This window comes from Bos grunniens, chromosome 1, assembly GCF_055505025.1.
Source record: "Bos grunniens cultivar Pamir isolate PY7600 chromosome 1, Bosgru_T2T1.0, whole genome shotgun sequence".
NCBI lineage: Eukaryota > Metazoa > Chordata > Mammalia > Artiodactyla > Bovidae > Bos > Bos grunniens.
The window spans coordinates 42,944,128-42,966,153 of record NC_141165.1 but is presented as its reverse complement, the minus strand read 5'-3'; the positions used below and the strand labels follow the sequence as shown (position 1 = coordinate 42,966,153).

Below are 22,026 nucleotides of genomic sequence, written 5' to 3'. Positions count from 1 at the left end.
TCAAGTTATACTGCTCTATTCCTTTTTTTCTCTACTAAAGACAATCCATCAGAAGGCAGATGAAAGAATAAGGACTAATCTTGAATATACTCTGCTTTGTAAAGAAAACAAAGCAGTCATTCCTCAAACATTCATAAGATAATTAGGACTGGTAAATAATTACATATGGTACATTAATGTATTGCAACCCTTCAGTGGGGAATCCTGTTCAGATTTTTTTTAAAGAAAGATTCTCCTGTGTATAGTCAATTAAAGAAATAGCCCCCACTATTCCTTTTCAGACTTGTTTTTTAAAACTTCTAAAAACAATTATACTTAGGCAAAAAAGAAAAAAAAAAAAAGACTAAGTAAATATAGTCAGTTGCATTCCCTGTATTGGAGACTGCAACATTCATCTATCTCATTGTCATATTTTAGGTGTCTACCATTTGCACAACAATCTTTCAAAATTACCTGACTTTGACACCAATTATTTAAAAATCTGAAATGCTTGAATGAATTGAATTCTTAAGATTAATATTTTATAAGTTACTTCTTGTTACTCTTTCCAGTCTAAAGCATAGCTGACTGATGCTCTGCTCTAATTAAAACACTCCACATAGTTTGACTCAACGGAGGAAAAAAATGAAAAGCTTCCTTCAATAAAATGTCTCAGTCACATTTACCAAGGTATTGAATTAAAAAAAAAAAAAGACATATTTTTTGACTCTAGCTAAGGAAGCACTTTTGTTAATAATGGTTAAGCACTCAAATTTTCATTTCATAGAAGTTTGTGCTTTTACCATTTATAATCAGAAACTTCTGCACTGAAATAATTGTTGCAAACTAACAGCAACCTCCCTAATTATACAGCAAAATAAATTCTAAAAAATATAAAGCCCTGCTAATAAATGCAAAAGATGTCTCTAAGCAGTGAAGCAACTTTAAACAAAGAGCCAGTCTAGGGGCACCTTGCCTGAGTGAATATGAGACAGACATTATTATTCAATGAGAAAGGGACACCAATGGACAATCTAACAAACTAATGAGGGAATAAAGGCATATCAGATTAATGTGTCTGCTAGTGAGTAAACAAACACAATTTGCTGAGCAATGTTTATTAGACTGCATTCTCCTTTCTCTCCTTCACAGCCATATGACAATAGGTGATTGTTTTGTATTTGCAAAGCAGACATAATTTCTGGGAAAATATTCTAGCCACAATTTTAACCACGGTTATTTGAATAAGAGTTCTATGAGTGTGGAAAAGTTTCTTGGAAAAAAATAATTAGACAGTTGCCTTCCTGCACAAGTGAGGTGTATGCTTCAGAAGCTATGTTAAAGTTCAAATTATTCACTTATAAATTAGTGTATAAGTAAAATTTACTGATTCACCATTTTTTTTTTTTTTTTGCTATTACCCCAAAATGGTGGAAGGATTTTGCAAAAGGGTTTGTTTGGTTTAGTGTGTGACAAGCTAGATTTTAAATGGAAATGAACAGATTGCAGGAGTCAACAAGAAAATGTAAATCGCCTCACTAAATGTAATCTGTAAAGTTGTCTCTGGGTATATCCTAGGGGGACAGGCTCCATGACCCCCTTGAATACAAAATCCTTGAATACCCAAGTCTTATACATAAAATGGTGTGGTATTTGCATATGCTTGATGCATATCCTCCTGGACACAGATGACTCTTGAATAACACAGGTTTGAATTACAGCAGGTCCACTTATGGAGAAGGCAATGATACCCCACTCCAGTACTCTTGCCTGGAAAATCCCATGGATGGAGGAGCCTGGTAGGCTGCAGTCCATGGGGTCGCTAAGAGTTGGACACTACTGAGGGACTTCACTTTCACTTTTCACTTTCATGCATTGGAGAAGGAAATGGCAACCCACTCCAGTGTTGTTGCCTGGAGAATCCCAGGGATGGGGGAGCCTGGTGGGCTGCCGTCTATGGGGTCGCACAGAGTCGGACTTGACTGAAGTGACTTAGCAGCAGCAGCAGCAGCAGCAGCAGCAGCAGCAGCAGATCCACTTATACACAGATTTTTTTCAACAGCAAATACTGCAGCACTAAATGATCCTTGGTTGAATCAAAGGATGTAGAACCAAGGATGCGGAGAAATCATCTTTATGGAGGGCCAACGATAAATTATATGCAAATTTTCAACAGTGCCCCCAACTCTCATGTTGTTCAAGGGCCAATAGTACTTTAAATTATCTCTATCTAGATTTCTTACCGGCTTCCTTGGTGGCTCAGACGGTAAAAGTTCAACCTGCAATGCAGGAGACCTGGGTTTGATCCCTGGGTTGGGAAAGATCCCCTGGAGGAGGGCATGGCAACCCATGCCAGTATTCTTGCCTGGAGAATCCCCATGGACAGAGGAGTCTAGCGGGCTACAGTCCATGGGGTCGCAAAGAGTCAGACATGGCTGAGCAACGAAGTACAACAGCACAGATTACTTATAAGACCTGCTGCTGCTGCTGCTAAGTCGCTTCAGTCGTGTCCAACTCTGTGCGACCCCATAGACGGCAGCCCACCAGGCTCCACCGTCCCTGGGATTCTCCAGGCAAGAACACTGGAGTGGGTTGCCTTTCCTTCTCCAATGTAAATGCTATGTAAACAGTTTCTAACACAGCAAATTCAAATTTTGTTTTGGAACTTTCTAGAATTAAAAACAAATTTTTCTGTGTCTGTGCTCCTTGCCCCTCTGCTTACACTTGGTTTTACAAATGAGCAGAACAAAGTGCTTTGCCCTTAGAACATATTGAAGAAGAAACTGTAGAGTTGTAGTTGTAGTAGGGTAGTTTCATTTGAGAAATTAGACTTGAGATGAATCTATATACTTATAATGTTTGAGTTGTTTTCATGCTGAACATTTATTACTCTTATTATTTAAAAAAAAAAAACCTAGATAATAAAATCATGAAGAATTGCTAGTTCTTATATCCAAGGCAGAGACTCAGAAACAGCACTCACAACTGCCTCTAATGATCTACAGACATTGAATTAGAATTTTTAAAATAATGATTATGATGGTCACAGGATGAAAAAAAAGGACAAAATACCATTAGATTAACAGAATGGGAAAATCACAAGTACAATAATCACAACATACCAACTATTCAGTGTTAGACTGTAAAAGAATCCTTTTTTGTGTCCTTCAGTGGTAACAACCTGAGTCACAGTTGTATTCTTTACAGACAAACATTTAAAGGCATTTCAGGAGCAGCAGTATAGGAGGCACATAAGAGTAAGAATATGATCTTTGAAGACAGAGCAGACACATTAGAAAACTCAATGTCTTTTTATCTGATTATTGTTGCTGTGACAGCCCCATAAATTACTTAACTTCTCTGAGTTTGTGAAAGAAAGAATGTGATGGACATGTAGGATTATTCTGAGGTGTATATGAAATTATGTATGCAAATTACATGGCACAAGAAGAGAAAGTGTTAGTGGCTCAGAGTTGTGTCTAACTCTTTGTGACACCATGGACTGTAGCCCACCAGGCTCCTCTGTCCATGAAATTCTTCAGGCAAGAATACTGGAGTGGGTTGCCATTCCCTTCTCCAGGGGATCTTCCCAACCCAGGGATCAAACTTAGGTTTCCTGCATTGCAGGTAGATTCTTTACTGTCTGAGCCACCAGGGAAGCCCTAAATAAACTACTGCAATTTATCACTGCAGTTAATAATTTGAGGTAGCTGTGAATCAGTCAGAAATACAGCAGAAGCATGGGGAGCCACCCAGAATTTAATAACATAAAAACTAACATTTCTCCCAACAAAAAACTGAGAATATATGTTAGGAGGCATGAACACAGATTTACATAACTCATTAAAAATATATATATATGCCTATAATGTCAAGAGTGATTTAATTTAACCACAAACATTCACATTAACTAGATTCTGAATATTGAAACCATCAAAATCTTTTTAAATGTACCTTCAAATTGAATGCAAAATTAATTTTTAAGTATTCTCTCAAAAAGCAAACTTTTTTTTCATGGGAATATAAGGAGGTATATGGATCAGGCAATAAAAATTAAGCTATTATGGAAAAGTTGTTTTTAAATATAATTTTCTCTATTACAAAAACATTTAAAATTTAGATTCTAAATTTTAGAGTTTATGTAAATTAATGAAAACTACTAAATTATGTTTTTAGTAATGCACAATATCCTATCTCCAGCTTTAAAAGAACTATAAATTTTCATTGTTATTTATTATCATTATATCTATTTCCACATGGATACATACAGTGTACCTAAATGACTTAACTGTATCTGAAAGGCTTTTTGGCCTACACTTTAGTTATAAATCGGATGTATAATATGTCATTCTTTCATTGAAATTCCAATTTTTTGAGTTCCTATTATTTCCTCAAATGTTTATTTTATTAAAAGGGGAAAAAGTATATTGACTTAATTCAACTGGCATTGAACTGTGGCATATTTAGTTGATATTCAAACTCTTAAAACATATTCTAAAATTTAGTTTTCAAATCACTCTAATATTCATAAAATGGAAAATGATTTTGAGTGACACTGAATTTCTAAGTGCTGACATTCATTTCTCAAGGAGAACTGAAGAATCCAGTATAGTCAAAATGAATCATTAGGAATTAGACACATTTTCAAACTTCTTAATTTAAAAGAGATGCCAGGTTTTCAATTTTACTATCTTGTTTCCATTATTGAAAAAATAATTAAATCCCATCCTAAGTCCAAATTCTTTACTTCAAAAAATTTCTGTGTGCTTTCTGACCTCTGGAGTCACTATTTTATCTTGAGAAGTTGTTTGCACATGAATCAAAGATGATAGGGAAAAGATACAAAGTCATAAAATTCAATTATGTGTTGCACTGTATACACCCCAGATGCTCAAAGTGAGGTCCATGGACAGCAGCATCTGCCTTATCGCCGAGTTTGTCAGAATCTCAGACCTACTCAGTAAGAACCTGCATTTTAGTAACATCTGAGGGAGAAGGCAATGGCAACCCACTCCAGTACGCTTGCCTGGAAAATCCCATGGATGGAGAAGCCTGGTAGGCTGCCGTCCATGGGGTCGCACAGAGTCAGACACGACTGAAGCAACTTAGCAGCAGCAGCAGCATCTGCGTATTAAATTGAGCTGTGATGGTAAAACAATCTAGTACACTGATATTAGAAACAATTGATTCTTAGGTCTTATTAATAATGAAATTAAGCTGACTCAGTGATGAAGTTACTCTACATACATACTTAAAACTAGGAATTCAGAGCTGAAAGTTGCTTTAGACCTGTAATTTCCCATAAACCTCCACTTCTAGAAGTAGGTAGGAGGAAATAAAAATCTGTTCAAGATGTTTCACTCTTAATTTAAGCTATCTCCTCTCTTTCATCCAACTTTTACTTTTTATTTTTTGAGCCCAAGCAACCAGTTTCAGAAATCTGAGTCAATTACATTAGAAAACAGTTTTCTACCTAAGTGGGATTATTGAAGGCATTAAACTCTTAAGTAAGAAAGAGGTGACACTTTTACTTGGCTTTGTTTCATGTGGGAAGTAACAACTTTGTGCTATTTCTCACAACACAATACAGGTATATTAAGTAAACTTTTTCATATAATAGTAAGAATGCTACATTTAGGAACAAAATAAAACAATTGTTTTCAAGATGAAAGCAGTCATCCAAAGTCCTCAAGAAAATAGTATTGAGTTTTTGTCTCCTTTTAAAGAATAGATGATTACTTAAAGTTCTAGAGAATCAGAAACAGTTCAAACTGAGCTCCACACGAAGTAGGAAATAAGGCTCATCATGTCCTACCCAAGAGAATCCGAACAGCTGTTCTTTAATCTGGGAGACTGATAATGACTGTGGCAAGTCAGAGTGTCTAAGATTTAACTATGTTGGAGTTTAAACATTTTTTGTACCTATCTGACAAAATGGGAGGAAGAAGAGATTAACTACAGGTAAGTGGAGACAATGTTCCCCCATCCTTTATGTGCTACCATTGATTCAGTAGTAGTTAATTTGTGTGTGGGGGGGGGAGGGGGGTGTGGGGGGGGGTATGAAATAAGTGTCCAAAACATGCTCTCATCCCTTTAGAGGCCCTTCATCACAATGTTGTTGTTGAGTCAATAAGTCCAACTTTTTGTGACCTGGACTGCAACATGCCAGGCTTCCCTATCCTTCACTGTGTCCCAGAGTTTGCTCAAATTCATGTTCATTGATTTGGTGATGCTATCTAACTATCTCATCCTCTGCCGCCCCCTTCTCCTACTGCTTTCCGTCTTTCCCAGCATCAGGGTCTTTTCCAGGGTCATCACAATGGAATTAAGCAAATCATCCCTCCAATATCCACAAGATTCATCCGCTGATGCTAAGACACCATCTGGAAATTTTGCCTCTTCTTCATTTCTAGTTCTTCTTTAGTGCTAACCCTCAGGTTATCAAAATAGTTTTCTTACAAGACTCAATTTAAAATGAAGGCAATAAAATAAGGATTTTGAACTTTTCAGAGGAAGTCATAGTACAATTCAGATTATATCAGTTTCATCCATGCCTAATTTTTCCCACATTATCTCTTAAAGTACAATTACATGATTTGTGCTGAGTTGTCTGGGTTTTTCACATAATCATTCAAGAATGCAAAGTAGATTAATTAAATTTGGGGAAAATCTATCTTTATCACCAAATAAAAGGAGATGAATATATTTTCTCTAATTTACAGAATTAGAGAAATTAATGGATTTGTGGATATATGGATAAAGCACGCATGCTTCTGAAAGAAAAGTGAATTATCAGCAAAGAATGCACAGCGCATTATCTCCATTAACTGTCTTCCAGTACATATTTTCACTCTTTACTCTCAATGAAAATGCTTCATTTTTTGTTAGCTCCACAACTAGTCATCTAACAGGGAGCTTCTACAGAGAGAAGTGTTTTTGTAATCAAAGATCTTTGTCCTGAGAGCCCCCTATTATCAGGAAGACAATATTAGTGAGTATTAGAATTGCCTTTTGAAATGATATTGAGATTCAAATGTTACTTTTATATGCAGACCAGATCCCCATACACAATATAGAATACTTGGCAGTTCAGAATTGAGACTGCAGATGTCACAAACATGGGCTGATTGTGAAATAAGAAATTACAATATAAACAAAAGTCAGATGAAATATTATCCAGTTAATTCTTTACTCCTAGAGTTGTTCTTAGAATCAATTGTGATCTTAAGCAAGCATCCTCTCTTCAAGGGGTGTCCCAAAGACAGTCTGCAGTGAAGGTTCTATTGAACTGGGAGATGGCAACCTGGTTTTATGTCCATCGTAGGCATTAGCTAACTTGGTTGGGCAAGTCACATTTCTGGGTTCTAGCATTACCAGTTTTAACTTGAAGTTATTGACTAATGTCAGTGATTCTCAAGTTGAAGACCTGGGAATTTGTTAGAAATATTGCTTCCCAGGCCCCACCCTGTACTTACTGAATTAGAACAGCTGGGCTTCAGCAATATGTATTTTAACAAGCCTTCCAGATGATTTTGATGCACTCTCAAGATGGATTATGTGATCTCTTAAGTTTATTCTAGTTGTAATTAGCAAGTGGAACCACCTGTTTATCAACTTAAACCAAATATTTAACAAGTCAAGGATCATGTCTTACTGAGTCCCAGCACCTAGAATATTTCAATAAACGAATGAATGATTAGGAATATCAGTTCCATCTTAGAGTAGTCTCTTCTCCACAAATTCTAATTCCAATTTATCTATGACTATTTTACACTGAATGCCACCCTTTTCTCATTGTCACCCTGTTATTACTGTCATTGTGTACATGTCTTATCTTTCCAACAAAACAGGCATTATCCATGAGTTTTCCTTCCTATATTGCATAGAACTGTGCTTCTCAAACTTTACCATGGATAAAAGCATGTGGAATGTACATTAAAACACATTGTTCAGCCCCACCCTTAGAGTTCTGATAGAGGAGATCTGAGTTGGGATCTGAGAATCTGCATTTTTAACAAGGTAATGCTGATGTTACTGGTTTGGGGCCCTTACTTTGAAAACCACTGCTGCTGCTGCAGCTAAGTTGCTTCAGTCGTGTCTGACTCTGTGAGACCCCATAGACGGCAGCCCACCAGGCTCCCCTATCCCCGGGATTCTTCAGGCAAGAACACTGGAGTGGGTTGCCATTTCTTTTTCCAATGCATGAAAGTGAAAAGTGAAAGGGAAGTCGCTCAGTCGTGTCCGACTCTAGTGACCCCATGGACTGCAACCTACCAGCCTCCTCCATCCATGGGATTTTCCAGGCAAGAGTACTGGAGTGGGGTGCCATTGCCTTCTCCTACCACAGAGCAAATCCTACTGGGCATATGGATGCCTGCTTGTGGAGCTAATGTAAAGCTTATAGTGTTTGCAGAGCATAAGAAATTGAATTAGATAAATTATAAGATTCTTAAAAATATAACAAGTTTGAAACAAGGATAGAGTAGATACACTTACATATTTACAACATATATAATATTTGGTGGCTCAGTGGTAAAGAATCTGCTTGCCAGTGCAAGAGATGCAGGAGATGCAGGTTCAATCCCTTGGTTGGGAAGATCCCCTGCAGAAGGAAATGGCAACCCACTCCAGGACTCGTGCCTGTAAAATCCCATGGACAGAGGAGCGCTGGCTATAGTCCATAGGGTTGCAAAGAGTCAGACTCGACTGAGTGACAGCATGCTCGCGTGCTTACAGCCTATTTTTCTAAATAGGAACATTTATTACTAACAGTCTTTGCTAGGCACAATACAATTTATCCTTTTCTTATCACAAACTTCTTAAAAATCTTAATGATAATAAATTATATTTTTGGAAAATAGTATAATATGAAAAACTAGTTTCCATCTTTCTAGATTCTCTCTCAAACAATTTTATGAGTTTCTTGCAAAGTTAAAAGTATTGCTTAGAAAGCAATTCTAACTTAGGACTGGTTATTCAAAAATACTTTAAGTCCTGGTAGACCCCTGAGTTACAGCAAATAAGCTGGAAAGACAGAGATAAGCAGTCAAATCAAAGTAGGAACAATCTAGACAAACAGGACTCAGGTCAGCACTACTAAATTTAATGAGTCTGCCATTGGAAGAAACAGAATTCCAGGTGTTCAAATTTTAAAAAATTAAGAAACAAATGCTTAACATAAAAATCCAGTGTGATAATATAAATTCAAATTGTTAGCTAGAGGTTGTACTATAAAATAATTTATCTGTTTTTGAAGTATTCAAAAGTATTCAAAATGGGCCCTCAAAAGAGGGCCCATTAAATTAAAATGTAACTTAAATATGATTTAATTTTCATACACAGTTTTTCCCTGAATCATATCCATTGCATAGATCAAGGCATACCTACATTTGGAAAACAATCCAGAGCAATGCAAAGGTTTATAACACAATATACTGATTTCCTAAAAGTTTTAGAACTTTTAACTTTGTTTCTGATAACTGTACAGAAAAATTAAGTCCCATTAGTACTATATAGTAGCATTGCCATTCCAAGCTATACATTTTAAGAACTGATGAATAAAAGAACAGGCCACAAATTTCATTCTATAATATTTGCCTGCCACTGATGCAGGACTTTGAAATATTCCAACTTTTCTAGTAATTGTAACCTATTTTTAGCACTGCAGTTAAATGTACTTCCTTTCCCCTTGTGACTGATTGTTCATTCATTGATTCAACTAATACTGAGTGTTGATTCATGACACATTGTTCTTGGTACTGAGGATAAAAGGATGAGCCCTTGCCCGTATAGACTTAACTTCTAGTGGAGGAAATCAATAATAAAATTCAATGTAAGAAAATATTAAATATATTGAAGGCACAGATGGTATCTTATTCTCAGTACAGTGCTTATTTGGTGCTCAATATTTAATTGACTACATAAATGCATTCTTCACAGTTTGCAGATGGCTATGTCCTTAAAATAAAATAAGGATATATCATCTTCTAAAACAGTATTCTAATCAAATAAGTTAAACAATGTTCTAATAATTATTTTTGGAGATTCTAATTCAAGATCTATAATGTCAGTTAAGAAACTTCATTTATGTATACTATATATCATGAATTTAAATGTTCAATTTAATGTTTTTTTTCCAAAACAATAAACAATATATTAAGACTGAAATCTTAAGTAAATCCTTTTTATATTACTTAGCAAACCTCCTGTTCTCAATCTGCAGGTTTTACAAATACAGCATTACTCCCCACCTTCCTCTACCTTCTATTCCTGGAATCCAAACACTTAATCTAAGGAAAGATGAAAGTTAATGAGAGTTATATTGCATATATTATCCATGGCATGAAGCAGGGAGTTATATAAGAGAGTAAATTATGGTTGCTATGGGAACTATAATTTAGTATTTGAGGCTTTAACTCTAGTCAGGTTAACTATAGTATTTTTAAGAATAATACCAAGAGAAAAATACTCCAAAAGGTAAATTTTTTAAACAGCAAATTATAGAGATTTCATTTTTACTCTAAATGAACATAAAGAATAGCCAAGAAAATACCTATTTCACAAACTTGATTAAGGGAATGAAGTTCCAATGGCATTGATACTGACAGCAATTATAAGATTCACTCACTTCTCTACAATAGTCATTATTATTTATGATTAAATGTTTTATTGCTTGATGAAACCCACTCTATACAAAGATTGTATTCTGATACTAAAAATGAAAAAAAAAAAAAACCAGTACAATTATAAGAGGAAAATGGAGCATTAAAAATACAGGAAATTTAGATATATCACATGTTTTCTCTATCTTAATTGTGATCACATGACCAATTTAATCATATGTCTCCATTTTTTACTTAATACAAAGGTTCTACAGAGAATAAAATATCTCTATGAACACCATCCATCCTAATACAAGACTGTTCTCAAGTTTAAGAAGCAATTTGTTTAATTTCTGGTATGTAATACTTTAAAGTCCATTTTGAATTCACTGTATACAACAAAATCTGTTTGCATTCTTGGGCAAATAAAAGACTGTGTTCTCAATAGTCGAAGTGAGCCAGGCTTGGGAAGTAAGATTATTTAGGTGGTCTGAAATTTTTTTAACATGAAAATTGGTGATTCTCACTAAATAAGACTGTTATCATTCTGATAATTTTCATAACATAATCTTTAAAACTACATGTTAAAAATGACTAAACCAAAATACTTTCTAGGAAATGAACTCTTTGTATATTTACTTCTGATGTGTATTTACTTTGCACATTCTCCAAAACTGTTAACACCAAGAAAGCACACTAGTCCCACTGTGCATATATTTTTGATATTTCCCTATAGGCTAACAGAAATCAATTATATTATGTGCAATTAAGTGGGTAAATATTTTTGCCAAATCACCACCATCATGATAAATCCAAACAACTATTGTATGACTTTTGGATAACTCACATAGATGCATTTTTTTCTATTCATGAAGTGCTACTCTTCTGAGGAAAGAGTTAAAAAGGGAAATTGTTAGTAATTTTGCTAAAAAATATAAGCTAGAGAGCTTTCACCATAGTACTTTAAAAAAAGATTACTTTTTTTCCCCAAATAATAGTCAAATGGTAATTAACCAAAGAAAAAGGTGAATTTCATTTCCTCTGAAAATGTTGCATTGAAAATAATTTCTAAGCCATAAAAGGTAAATACAAATAATGACATTGCAAAACATCCTACACAATTAATTTATTTGTTTAAATATATGAATACATATATTTTCTTGGCTACTGGCTACAATGACTCATAACTAAAAATTTCCCTCATTATAGACTTTTTAATTAGAAAGAAAACATAATACTCAAAGCCAATAAAACTCAGAGATAAGAAAAATTGTTGCAAAACAGTACAGATAATTTATAAAAGAGGAAAACAATATAAGAAAAACAGGAAATCTAGATACACCAAATCTGTTTTCTATATCTTGTGATCACATTAGCAGTTCAATCACGTTTCCATTTTTGATTTACTACAAAGATACTACAGAGAATATCTCCATGAATACCATCCATCCTAATGCATGACTGTTTTCAAATTTAAGAAGCAAGTTTCAGCTACATAAACCACTCATCCACTTTCACCAAATGGTTCTTTTTATTGTAAAGAATTATTTTTATTTACTGCCTACCTTTGTTAGACTTGTAGCTGTTTAGAATCTTTTGATGGGCTTGGAGATGGGTCTCTCTCAGTTACAAAGCTGTTATGTCGTCCACTTACTAGGAATGTGAGGTTTCCAAGTGTTCCCCCTGTGAAATGTAGAATCACAAGTGTCCCACCAGGTAGAGTCTCTGGTTGCTTAAAGTTTTTAGAGGTATCTTACATGGATTTTAAGGTATGTTTCATTTAAAACTTAAGGACAAAAACAATCAGGACCAAGTAAATTAAAAGTCCATGGTCACTGAGTTAACTTCACATTCATGAATTTGCTGACAGGATAGTCCTTAATGCTGTGTTTCAGGGGTTAGCAGCTACAGCCTGTGTTCTGCTGGCTAGAGACTGCCAGCTCCCACAATCACTTCATTAACAGGCAATCTCTACTGCCTCCACGGCTCTCTTCTTGACAGCCTGGCAGCGGGCTTTGCGCACAGATAAGTGTGAGCAGTTAACTAGCTGAGGTCTGCCCTGGACACATTCAGTCATTAGTTCTGAAGGTAGAGTAGAAGGAAGAAAGGGGGAGGGTGGGAGGAATTGCTAAAGTGAAAATAAGGAGGGACAGATGCATAAAATGCATCCTTTCCACCCCCAAAGTGAGGAGGGCCAGTGGGGAACAGGGGCCTGGATTAACTGGAAAGGGACTGAGGTGAGTGGAGGAGGCTGGGTGAGACTGAAAGCCTTCCAGATGTCTTCTTGTGGAGCTTTAAGAGGCTCTGAACAAACGTGCAACACTGTTGCCCTTGATTCCTATCTAGGTCCCTCTACTTAATTATCAGCATGATCTGATGTACTTACTCTCTGACCATGAGTTCATCACCCCAATCACAGCACAACCACTTTTTGAATTAAATCACCAAAAAACCCAATCCCTGAGATTTACTCTGAGGCATGGATTTTAATGAACTGATCAAAGTGATATTGTCCCAAGCACAATAGAGAACACCGATACTTTACATGATTACAGCACTTTCATGGAGTAAGAAAAGTCTCACAGGCCCCTAGGTTCAACCCCTCTCCTCTGGCTTATGCCTCCTCCAACTCCACAGGTAGGCTGAACACAGTAATAGCTCTCAAGCAGGGGCTGTTAAGCAGCAACCTCCACCCCCACTCCCCTCGGATTAGTCAGCAATGTCTGCAGACATTTTTGGTTGTCAAACTGGCGTGGGAAGGGGTGCTACTGGCATCTAGTGGGTAGAGGCCAGGGATGCTGCTAAACATCCTGAAACACAGGACATTGCTCCACGGAAAATTATCCAGCCACCAATATTAGTAGTACTGAGGTTAAGCAAGTCTGAGTTAGAGTGGAATTTATTACAGTAGCGTTATCACACCACCCTACAAGGCTTCTTCACTTTTGGCCATCCACAGCAGCCCTAGGCCTCAGTAAATCTTGCATCACAATGAATAACAAGCCTGGATAGAAGGAAATCCTCTAGGATTGTAGGAATGCAGGGCTGAGGATGGGGGCTGAGGAATGATTTCACCTCAGCCTGCCTTCTCTGCTCTATCATACTCTTCTTCCTCAGCAACCAGAGTACCCAGCCTGCCTGCTGAATGTTGCCAAAATGATGAAGGAAAATATTCCTTTGCCCTTACCACTATTTATGATTCTTGTGTGACAAAATAAAAGCTGGTCTGTACAGAAATGCAGGAAAAATTTTGCTCTTCAGATTGGGTTATTGTTGGCCCTTTTAGGTTATAAGGTATTCCGAGAGAGAGAGAGAGAGAGAGAGAGAGAGAGAGAGTGCACGGCTTATTTCTCATTTTTTGACCTCAGCAGATTAGTAAGGAAGAAAAGGTGGTCTGGAAATATTTATAGGCCTTTGTAAATATATGAAAATGAATACTCCTACAATTGCATTCTTTAAAAAAAAAAAAAATCCCTTTATCAGTTCTAGAAAGGAAATGCAAAGGCTATGCCCATACCAAAAGGTACTATCTATTTTTAGTAGGCAATGTTCTCTAACTAGTTGGTTCTGTTTCAGTCTGGACCTCAAACATAGTGTAAAAAATACTTTTCCCTTTATATTATTATATGGAAAACACATTTATATAGCCATTAGTTAAGAAGGTCTTAGGTTTTTTAATCTACTAACATGGATTACATATATGAGACACCATTTGCATAAAGCTGAGGTAGATGAATGAAATGATACACAAAAAGAAAAAACAGGTGATGTGATAAACCTAAGATAACCAAACTCAGAGTGAAGAACTTCCAACTCAAGCCTTTTTCAAACTAGATGCGAAATGATGCTGAAATCCAACTTAAGAGATATACTTGCAATTCTCTTACCTACTTAGAATATAAATGCAAAACTATCTAAAATATATTTTAAAATATCTTATTGACATAAACGTTCTTACGGAATTATGCTGGTACTACTACAGATCTCTAGAGGCTCTTTTCTTGAAAGAGATAATTCAGTATAATGTTAGCCTTTAAAGAGAATATTTTTGAAATATAGTAATATGCAAATATTAAATAACATTAAAATATTCTGAGTTCATGACTCAACCCAGATTTTTTGAAAACTTTTTATAAATGGTCAGATGTAAAACATAAAGACCTCTACTTTAGCCACAAAAGTGTAAGTAACAAATTTTCATCTCATAAATGGCCTTACAATAATAAGATTAAAAAAATAATGAAGTACTTTCAGATGAACTATCTTATCTGTAATTCTAAACTTTTTACATTTAAAAAGCATGCTGTTAAATTCATGAGATATTCTACACAAGAGAGTCACTAGAAATCATTTTGCAAACTGCAGGAGGTTAATAATCATAACTCTTTAGTTCATATGGTTTTACAATAATTGCTATTATTGTTACTCCTTACAGTTTGTTGCCTAACATTTCTTTCTCTGAGCTGGTTGCCTTCTTCAGTAAGTACACAAGGCTTGAGAACAAGAGCTTCTGTATGAAAAAACTATAGGCTTAGCAAACTTAAAACGTCAACCTAATTCTTTGGTACACTCATTTTTAGATTATCTTTTTCAGAAGAAATACTCCATTGAATCTTATTTACATGAGGAACCCCCGAAAACCTTATGCCAACAATTGCTTCTTTCTTTAAGAATAGAAAATTAACTGTCCTTCCCTTTTTTGTTTCCTCATATAAAAATAAAGACAATGAACAATTTTCATAAGCCTATTTCCCTTCTTTCCTTTGACATGAAAATATAAAAGCAAACTGACTTTTTATTTCCAAATATGCAATTTCAGCTAATCTCAAAAAGTTCATTGGAAGCAATGCACAAAATTACAGAGTTCCACATGCAACACAACTGTTATGTAAACCTCATCGGATCCATTTTTATTTGCAATATTCACATACCTTTCAAAGTAAAGTTCCAATTTTTAACAAATTTGACTTACTCTATTGCCTGCCAGACAGACCCACAGGATTCTATTATAATTGATGGTAACTACTTTTCCACACACTCCTACTGTTTAATACACACTATTGTCACAATTTATGATGATAAGACCAGCACAAAGCCATTGCTCCCTTGTCTGGCTTTTGCCTATTTAAGGATTAGCCCTTCCACCACAACTAATATATTAATAAATGCTTGCTGAATAATGAATGAGTTTATTTCTGTTATGTTTACCACTATCCACTGTAACTATATTCTTAACAACTAACAATCTTGGGCCCTTTTGGGCACCGATATTCTCAATGCATCAATATTCTTTTCTACTTTTAAAAAATGTTTTTGCTGTATTTGCACAATTACCACACATACACACACAAAAACACAACCACACATCTTCAAACCTCTGATAAACTTAGGTACACATAATTGTGCTAGGTAATTCATTCAAAAGAAAATAGCAAGTTTAGTCAATTGCACAAAATACGATGCGTTTCCTACTCTTAAGAAAAACATTTCCAAAGAGATTTCCGTTTAATAATAAAGGAAAAATATAAACAGCTGCCCCCTCCAATTAACAAAATCAATCAACACTTAGTTCCAATGAAACAAGACGCATGGCACCATTTTATGCTGTGCATTGTTCCGGGATGGTTAACTACAGAGCTACATGACACTGAACTGATTCCTGGAAAGTCTGGTAAGAAACTAAACATATGTATTAAAACACACAGACATTACATATAGACAGATGCATGTGCTTACTATGACCTTAAGCTTTCAATTCTCAAGTACAATTTTTAAAAAATCCTTACTAGGAATCATAAAAAACTAAAATTCTTGCCTTTTAATCTCGAAGTAAGGGAACACTAGTGTAACTGGCATGTGTCCTCAACAGACACAGAATTCAGTCAAGATCATTCCATGATTTTGTGGGAGGCAGCACTCTAAATGTGTGACATGGGTCTGAAGTCTGCGTCCCTAGGTAGTTCTCAGTGAAGTCCACATTTAGAGTTTGGACAAGATTCCCAAAATGTGGTCCCTGAAGCAGTTCTATCAGCATCACCTGGAAACCTGTCAGAAATGAAAATTATGAGGTAATAGATGGATAGCCTGAATTAAGAAACTGTAAGAAGAGCCTATGAGACTTGTTTTCACCTCTAGGCGATTGATATATGTTCAAGTTTAAGATCCTCTGAAATAGATAAAAGCCTTCTCCAAGGATCACATTCCTTCTGTCATTAGAGCAAATGTATCTTCTAGAACTAGCACTATGTTCAGTTAAATGCACTTGATTATTCATAGTAGTCTGAGTAAAATATCACAATCAAACTTACCACAGTCTATTATATAGTACTTAAAACTTCACATTTTCACCAGGACAAAATTATATTAGCAAGCTTTTCCCAGTTAAGTAGACACTATGACAAATGTCTGATATCATTTTAATTCATGGTGGTGATCTACAATTAAACCCTAATGTTTGTAAGTAGGGGGCTTATTCTGTTGTGAAAAGGAAAGAGATCCTTTTATGCCAGTAAAGGTACAGGCATTTTGTATCTATTTCTCAAGACCAGCTGCTACCTAGAGTGTTCTCTCACTTTCCCATCCCATCTGTGAGAAATACTGGAAAATAACTCAAAAGTAGGTGCAACAACATGCTGGTGAAAACATGTTTAAAACAACCCAAATAGTTCACATCAATAGAGCAATTTTGGATTCCCACCTACAGAAAAGGGTAATAAACCAGGAAGCATGAGGCCGCACACGCTGAAAAAATTCTAATCCCAATACAGCTGGTCCTAAAATGTGATGCAATGGAGTCTATTTCAGCAGTTAAGAAGGTGCACAATGTCGTACCTAAGAATCTTAACTCCCAAATATGAAAATGTGAGACTTCCAATGGTATCTTCAACTTTTCGAGGCTATTACAAAAGGAGAACAAAAATAACCCTTTGAAATAACATAAAGCTTGGATGACTGTCAGGGACCAAAAGGAAAAGCTGTTAAAAACCAGCAGGGGTCAAGTTTAAAAGTTAACTTTTGTTAACTTTTGCTCTCCAAGATAAAGGTTCCTTTTCCACCCAGTTTCTGTTTTGACAGGTGACTGCCTTACAACAAACTCCCTCCCTCCCTCCCTCCCTTCCTTTCACACCCTTAAGTCAGCCCCCTTTTCAGGGAAACAAATGCCCTTATCTCTTCACACCATAATTCTAAGGGGTTCTTATTAGCCAAATAAACTGACATCGTCTTAAAAACAATGTCTCTAATTTCTCTCAATTCCGTGAAGAAAATAATTGGAGAAGGCTACAAAACTTAATACTTATTATTTTCCTGCTCCAGGCACACACGCAAAATTGCTTTCATTGAGAATCTAAAAAGCTTTTATTTTACAGTACTCAGTAAGAGCATATTAGAATCTTTTGCCCTGCCATCCCAGACCTATAAAAAATTTAGTCATGTAAGTGACTAAATCCTGTGTGAAGATGATTAATGCACCCAGCAAACTATTTCATTTCCAATTTCCCATTTTCAAAAATTCCCTGTCAGGAGTATATACATTTCTTAAATTAGATACTTGCCAGTACTTCACATCAAAAGGCTTCCAAAAACTAAAACAAACTCCTAAAAAAGTCACTGAATGCATTTTAAAAAATCCTTTATACAGTACTTGTTATATGTCTTCAGAGCTTTCAACACTTTAGATCTATTGAATCAACTAAATTTACACAAACACAAGAATGAAACTTTGCAAAGCCTAAGTGTGAATATTTTTTCCTAATTTCTTATTTAGCATATATACATTACCTTCTAATTAAGTTTGGTACTAAACTTCAATGAGATCAAGTGTAAAAAGAAAAGAAAGAAAAGCTTTAGAACCAAACCCAGGCAGAATTCTCTATTCCTCCTCCATGCTGCAATTCTGAGAGGTCACCTGGGCCAAAGACACAACATTTTAAGGCAAAATATGTTAATACAGCTTTAAGAAACCTGTGGCCTTTAACTTCTTTTGGCTCCCTCAACACAATAAATCTTTTGGAAAGTCAAAACTCTTCACCCTACACTTCATGGACCTAAGGTATATCAAGTGCTTTTGATATATAGTCATAAACCTTCCACTCCATAAAGATAACAGTAAAATGGCCCTTAAGAAAAACAAAATACAAAATAAAAAGCTCACACTGCCTCCTGCTGTTAGAAGGAAAATTTCATGAGGTCAAAATGGTCCACACTCTGCACAGTGTAATAAAGCAAGAGATTTAAGTTTTCTCTTCTTTTTTAACCTAATGATCTGTTTCCTAATTAAAGCCACAAAAGAGCTGAGACACTACTCACAACCCACCCAAGTGTACTGTAGAAAACACTACAAGGCATGACTTCAGAATTGAAAATCATATCCTCCAAACAAGCTTTAAACTGGATAGGTGTTTTTAAACAAAGCAGAACAAAATATGAGGAAACAAAGAAAAAGAAAAAAAGAACACTAAAAACACCACCCTGCCTGACCAGTGGATGGTTACTCTCCCAGATCTAAGGCAGTCTTAGCAGCTGGCTTCTCCTGTTCCTGCTCCAAGTCAGCAGAACAGATTCTATATCCAGTTCATCTTAACAGTCAGAGGGTATAGCCACACCCAAGGGATTCCTAGACCTTGATGATTATTTTTCATGTTTAAAGAGTTGGGAGTAATGTCTCCCAACTTGTCACTGACACTTCTCTCTTCAAAATCTAACAAACCACTCTTGGGGGCATCAGGCACCTGCCCCTGTCCACCTCAGCCGTGATACTGTATTAAATCACTGAATATGAAACACAGAAACACAAACAATAGTTTGGATTTGTTTCTTTAAAAATGACATTTGTATTAAAAATCTTAAAATGAAGAGACAATGATTAACCGCGTGTATGGAATTAGAAATTACAAATTGTTAGAATTCTCTTGGTACATCACAACAGTAAAATTTTGCTCTGTGCTTCTGGAGGAACACCCTAAAACAGAAAACCAAAAATTAAAAAAAAATTATATAAAAGGGGAGCTAAATACCTGAACATTGGAACAAAATGAAGCAAAAAATTAAAAAAAAAAATAACCCATTGCATTACAAGTAAATTACATTTTAAAGGCTGGAAAGAATAAAGAATTCACTGAACAACAGGCCCTATTGTCCTGGCTCCTTCAGGAAGATTATTAAAAGTAAACTGGGAAGTAGTTTGGGGGAGGAATAACAGATTCTGGGATCTGGTGGGAAGTTCACAGGTTGGCACCGGCTGGAACAGCTGAGTTTTGAAGGCACTCTGCAGACACAGGGGTGCTGGGGGCCCTGAATCACATTGCGAAGTTTCTGTACTGTAGTTTAAAGAGCTAGCCATCAAAACCATGTATGGCCAACCAATACGAACAAAAAGCTAAATCTAAAAAAACACACACACAACAGTACACACAAAAATGTGCAGATCTGTAACATTTTTTTTTCACAGCTGATAAAAAAAAATACTACCGTTCTCCCCCAGACTCCCCTTTGATACAGTAGGTAAACAAAATAGATTTTTTCCCCCCACAAATTATCAGCAGACACTTTCTGGCACCCCACACTGTATTGGCATCAGTGTTAACAGTCCCAGTTCAGATGTGCAATACTTCAGATTGGATACACTGTAACAAGAATCCAACTTTGCATAGACATCCTCAGAATCGAAATCAGTCACGGGGTTGCCTTTCCAAGCTGGCAGAAAAGGAACCCGATCTTAATTTCCAGCTACTCCTGGAAAACAAGGAAAAAACAAAAGTTTCTTCCTCTCCTCCTGTTCCTTCATTTGGTTCTCCCGGACTTCCTTCCGTGTTTTTGAAACTTGGAACTAAAAAAAACGGTTGTTGACAGAAAAACAAAAACAAAAAATCCCCCCTTTTCCACCTTCTCCCCGTCCTCTTCCGCCCCCACCCCATTTCTCTTTTTTTTTTTTTTCCAGACTGAAACTTTCGCCTGCCGGTGTCAAGCCGCCAATACAGGGCCCCACGGGCTGCTTCAATGGGGAAATATGCGTCAACCAAAATCAATGAGAAACGTACATGCTGCAAAGATCCACATTTCCACCAAGACTCGGATGGTCATGACGGGACAACCCCTCGGAAACCGGGGAGAGGCGGGGGACGCGACCACCGCGGCCAGTCGGGCGCCAAGAACCCCCAGCCGATGCAAAGTCATCTCCAATCTCAAAGCAAGAAGAGAAATCACATTTAGAAGAGTCGGGTGCGTTTGGCTTTTGTGCGCAGAGCGCGGCTGTCGCGCGGCAGCCGCGGGCGCCTCAGAGGATCACGCAGGCCGAGCAGCAGCCCTCATCGCCGTTGGGCTGCGCCGCGTAGTTCATCTGCCGCACGATCTCGGCGAACAGCTCGTCCACCGAGGCTTTGTTTTTGGCCGAAGTCTCCATGAAGGGGCAGCTCCACTCCTCCGCCAGGGCCTTGCCCTCGCCGAATGAAACCTCGCGCTCGCCCTCCAGGTCCACCTTGTTGCCCACGAGAATCATGGGCACGCGCTCGTACCGCTTCACGCGGATGATCTGGTCCCGCATGGGCTTGATGTCCTGGAAGCTCTGCTGGTTAACAAGACTATACACGAGGATGAAGCCCTGGCCATTTTTGATGTACAGGTCCCGCATGGATGCGAACTGCTCTGTGCCTGCCGTGTCCAAGATCTCCAGCACCGACGGCGATGAGTCCACCTCAATCTCTTTGCGGTAGAAGTCCTCGATGGTGGGGTCATACTTCTCGATGAAGGAGCCGGTCACGAATTGCACCGTGAGCGCGGACTTGCCCACGCCGCCCGAGCCCAGCACCACCACTTTGTACTCTCTCATGGCTCCGTCGGCGTTCTCGCTGCGCCTGCCACGGCCCCGTCGGGGCTGCGCACCGGAGGAAAGCTGGGCTTGGTGGCTGGACTTCTCTGTCCTCAGCTATGCAGGAAAAACTCAGGAGATGACCGAGGAACGCAGGACGCGGAAATCACCAAGCGGGGGCCGAGCGCCGGGCCGGCCGGCGCGGCGGCGAGTCCCTGCAGCGCGGGTCCGGGGCCCCGGGGCAGCCCACGGCGGCGGCGGCAGCAGCCTGGGCGGCGGATCGGGAGGACAATGCCGGCAGCCGGTGCTAGGCGAGGGCTGCAGCTTCTCTCCGCAGCAGCCCAGGAAGGCGAGGAGGAGGCGGCGGCGGCGGGCTGCGGAGGCGGCTGCTAATTGCGCGCCGGGCCGGGACGCGCGTGGCATGAGTCCCCGCAGAGCGTGCGCCCACCGCCGCGGCCCTTAGAGCTCTCTCCCGCAGCCTCCGCGGGGCGAGGGCTTCCTACTCGCCGCGCGCAGCCCGCCCGCCCCGCCCTGGCGAGCATGCCCAGTGCGCCGCTGCCGGCCCCGCCCGCCGGATCCCCGGCTCCTGGTTTTCCGGGGGGCCGGACGGGGGTGGGGCTGTAGGCGGAGCTAGTGATTTGA

The 22,026-nt window shown here is 37.9% G+C and overlaps 1 protein-coding gene across 1 annotated transcript; it reads right to left on the bottom strand.

The window, feature by feature from the left end:
• Window positions 1-19,387: 19,387 nt before the first annotated feature.
• RAP2B (RAP2B, member of RAS oncogene family) lies at window positions 19,388-21,896 on the bottom strand. Its single transcript, XM_086391325.1, has one exon. It carries the CDS (start codon window positions 21,403-21,405, stop codon window positions 20,854-20,856), a length of 552 nt encoding a protein of 183 aa, XP_086247451.1. The 5' UTR covers window positions 21,406-21,896; the 3' UTR covers window positions 19,388-20,853.
• Between the last annotated feature and the right edge of the window lie 130 nt (window positions 21,897-22,026).

Excerpts from the sequence above, each read along its gene's own strand:
- RAP2B (XM_086391325.1), bottom strand. The coding sequence starts at position 21,405 with ATGAGAGAGTACAAAGTGGTGGTGCTGGGCTCGGGCGGCGTGGGCAAG.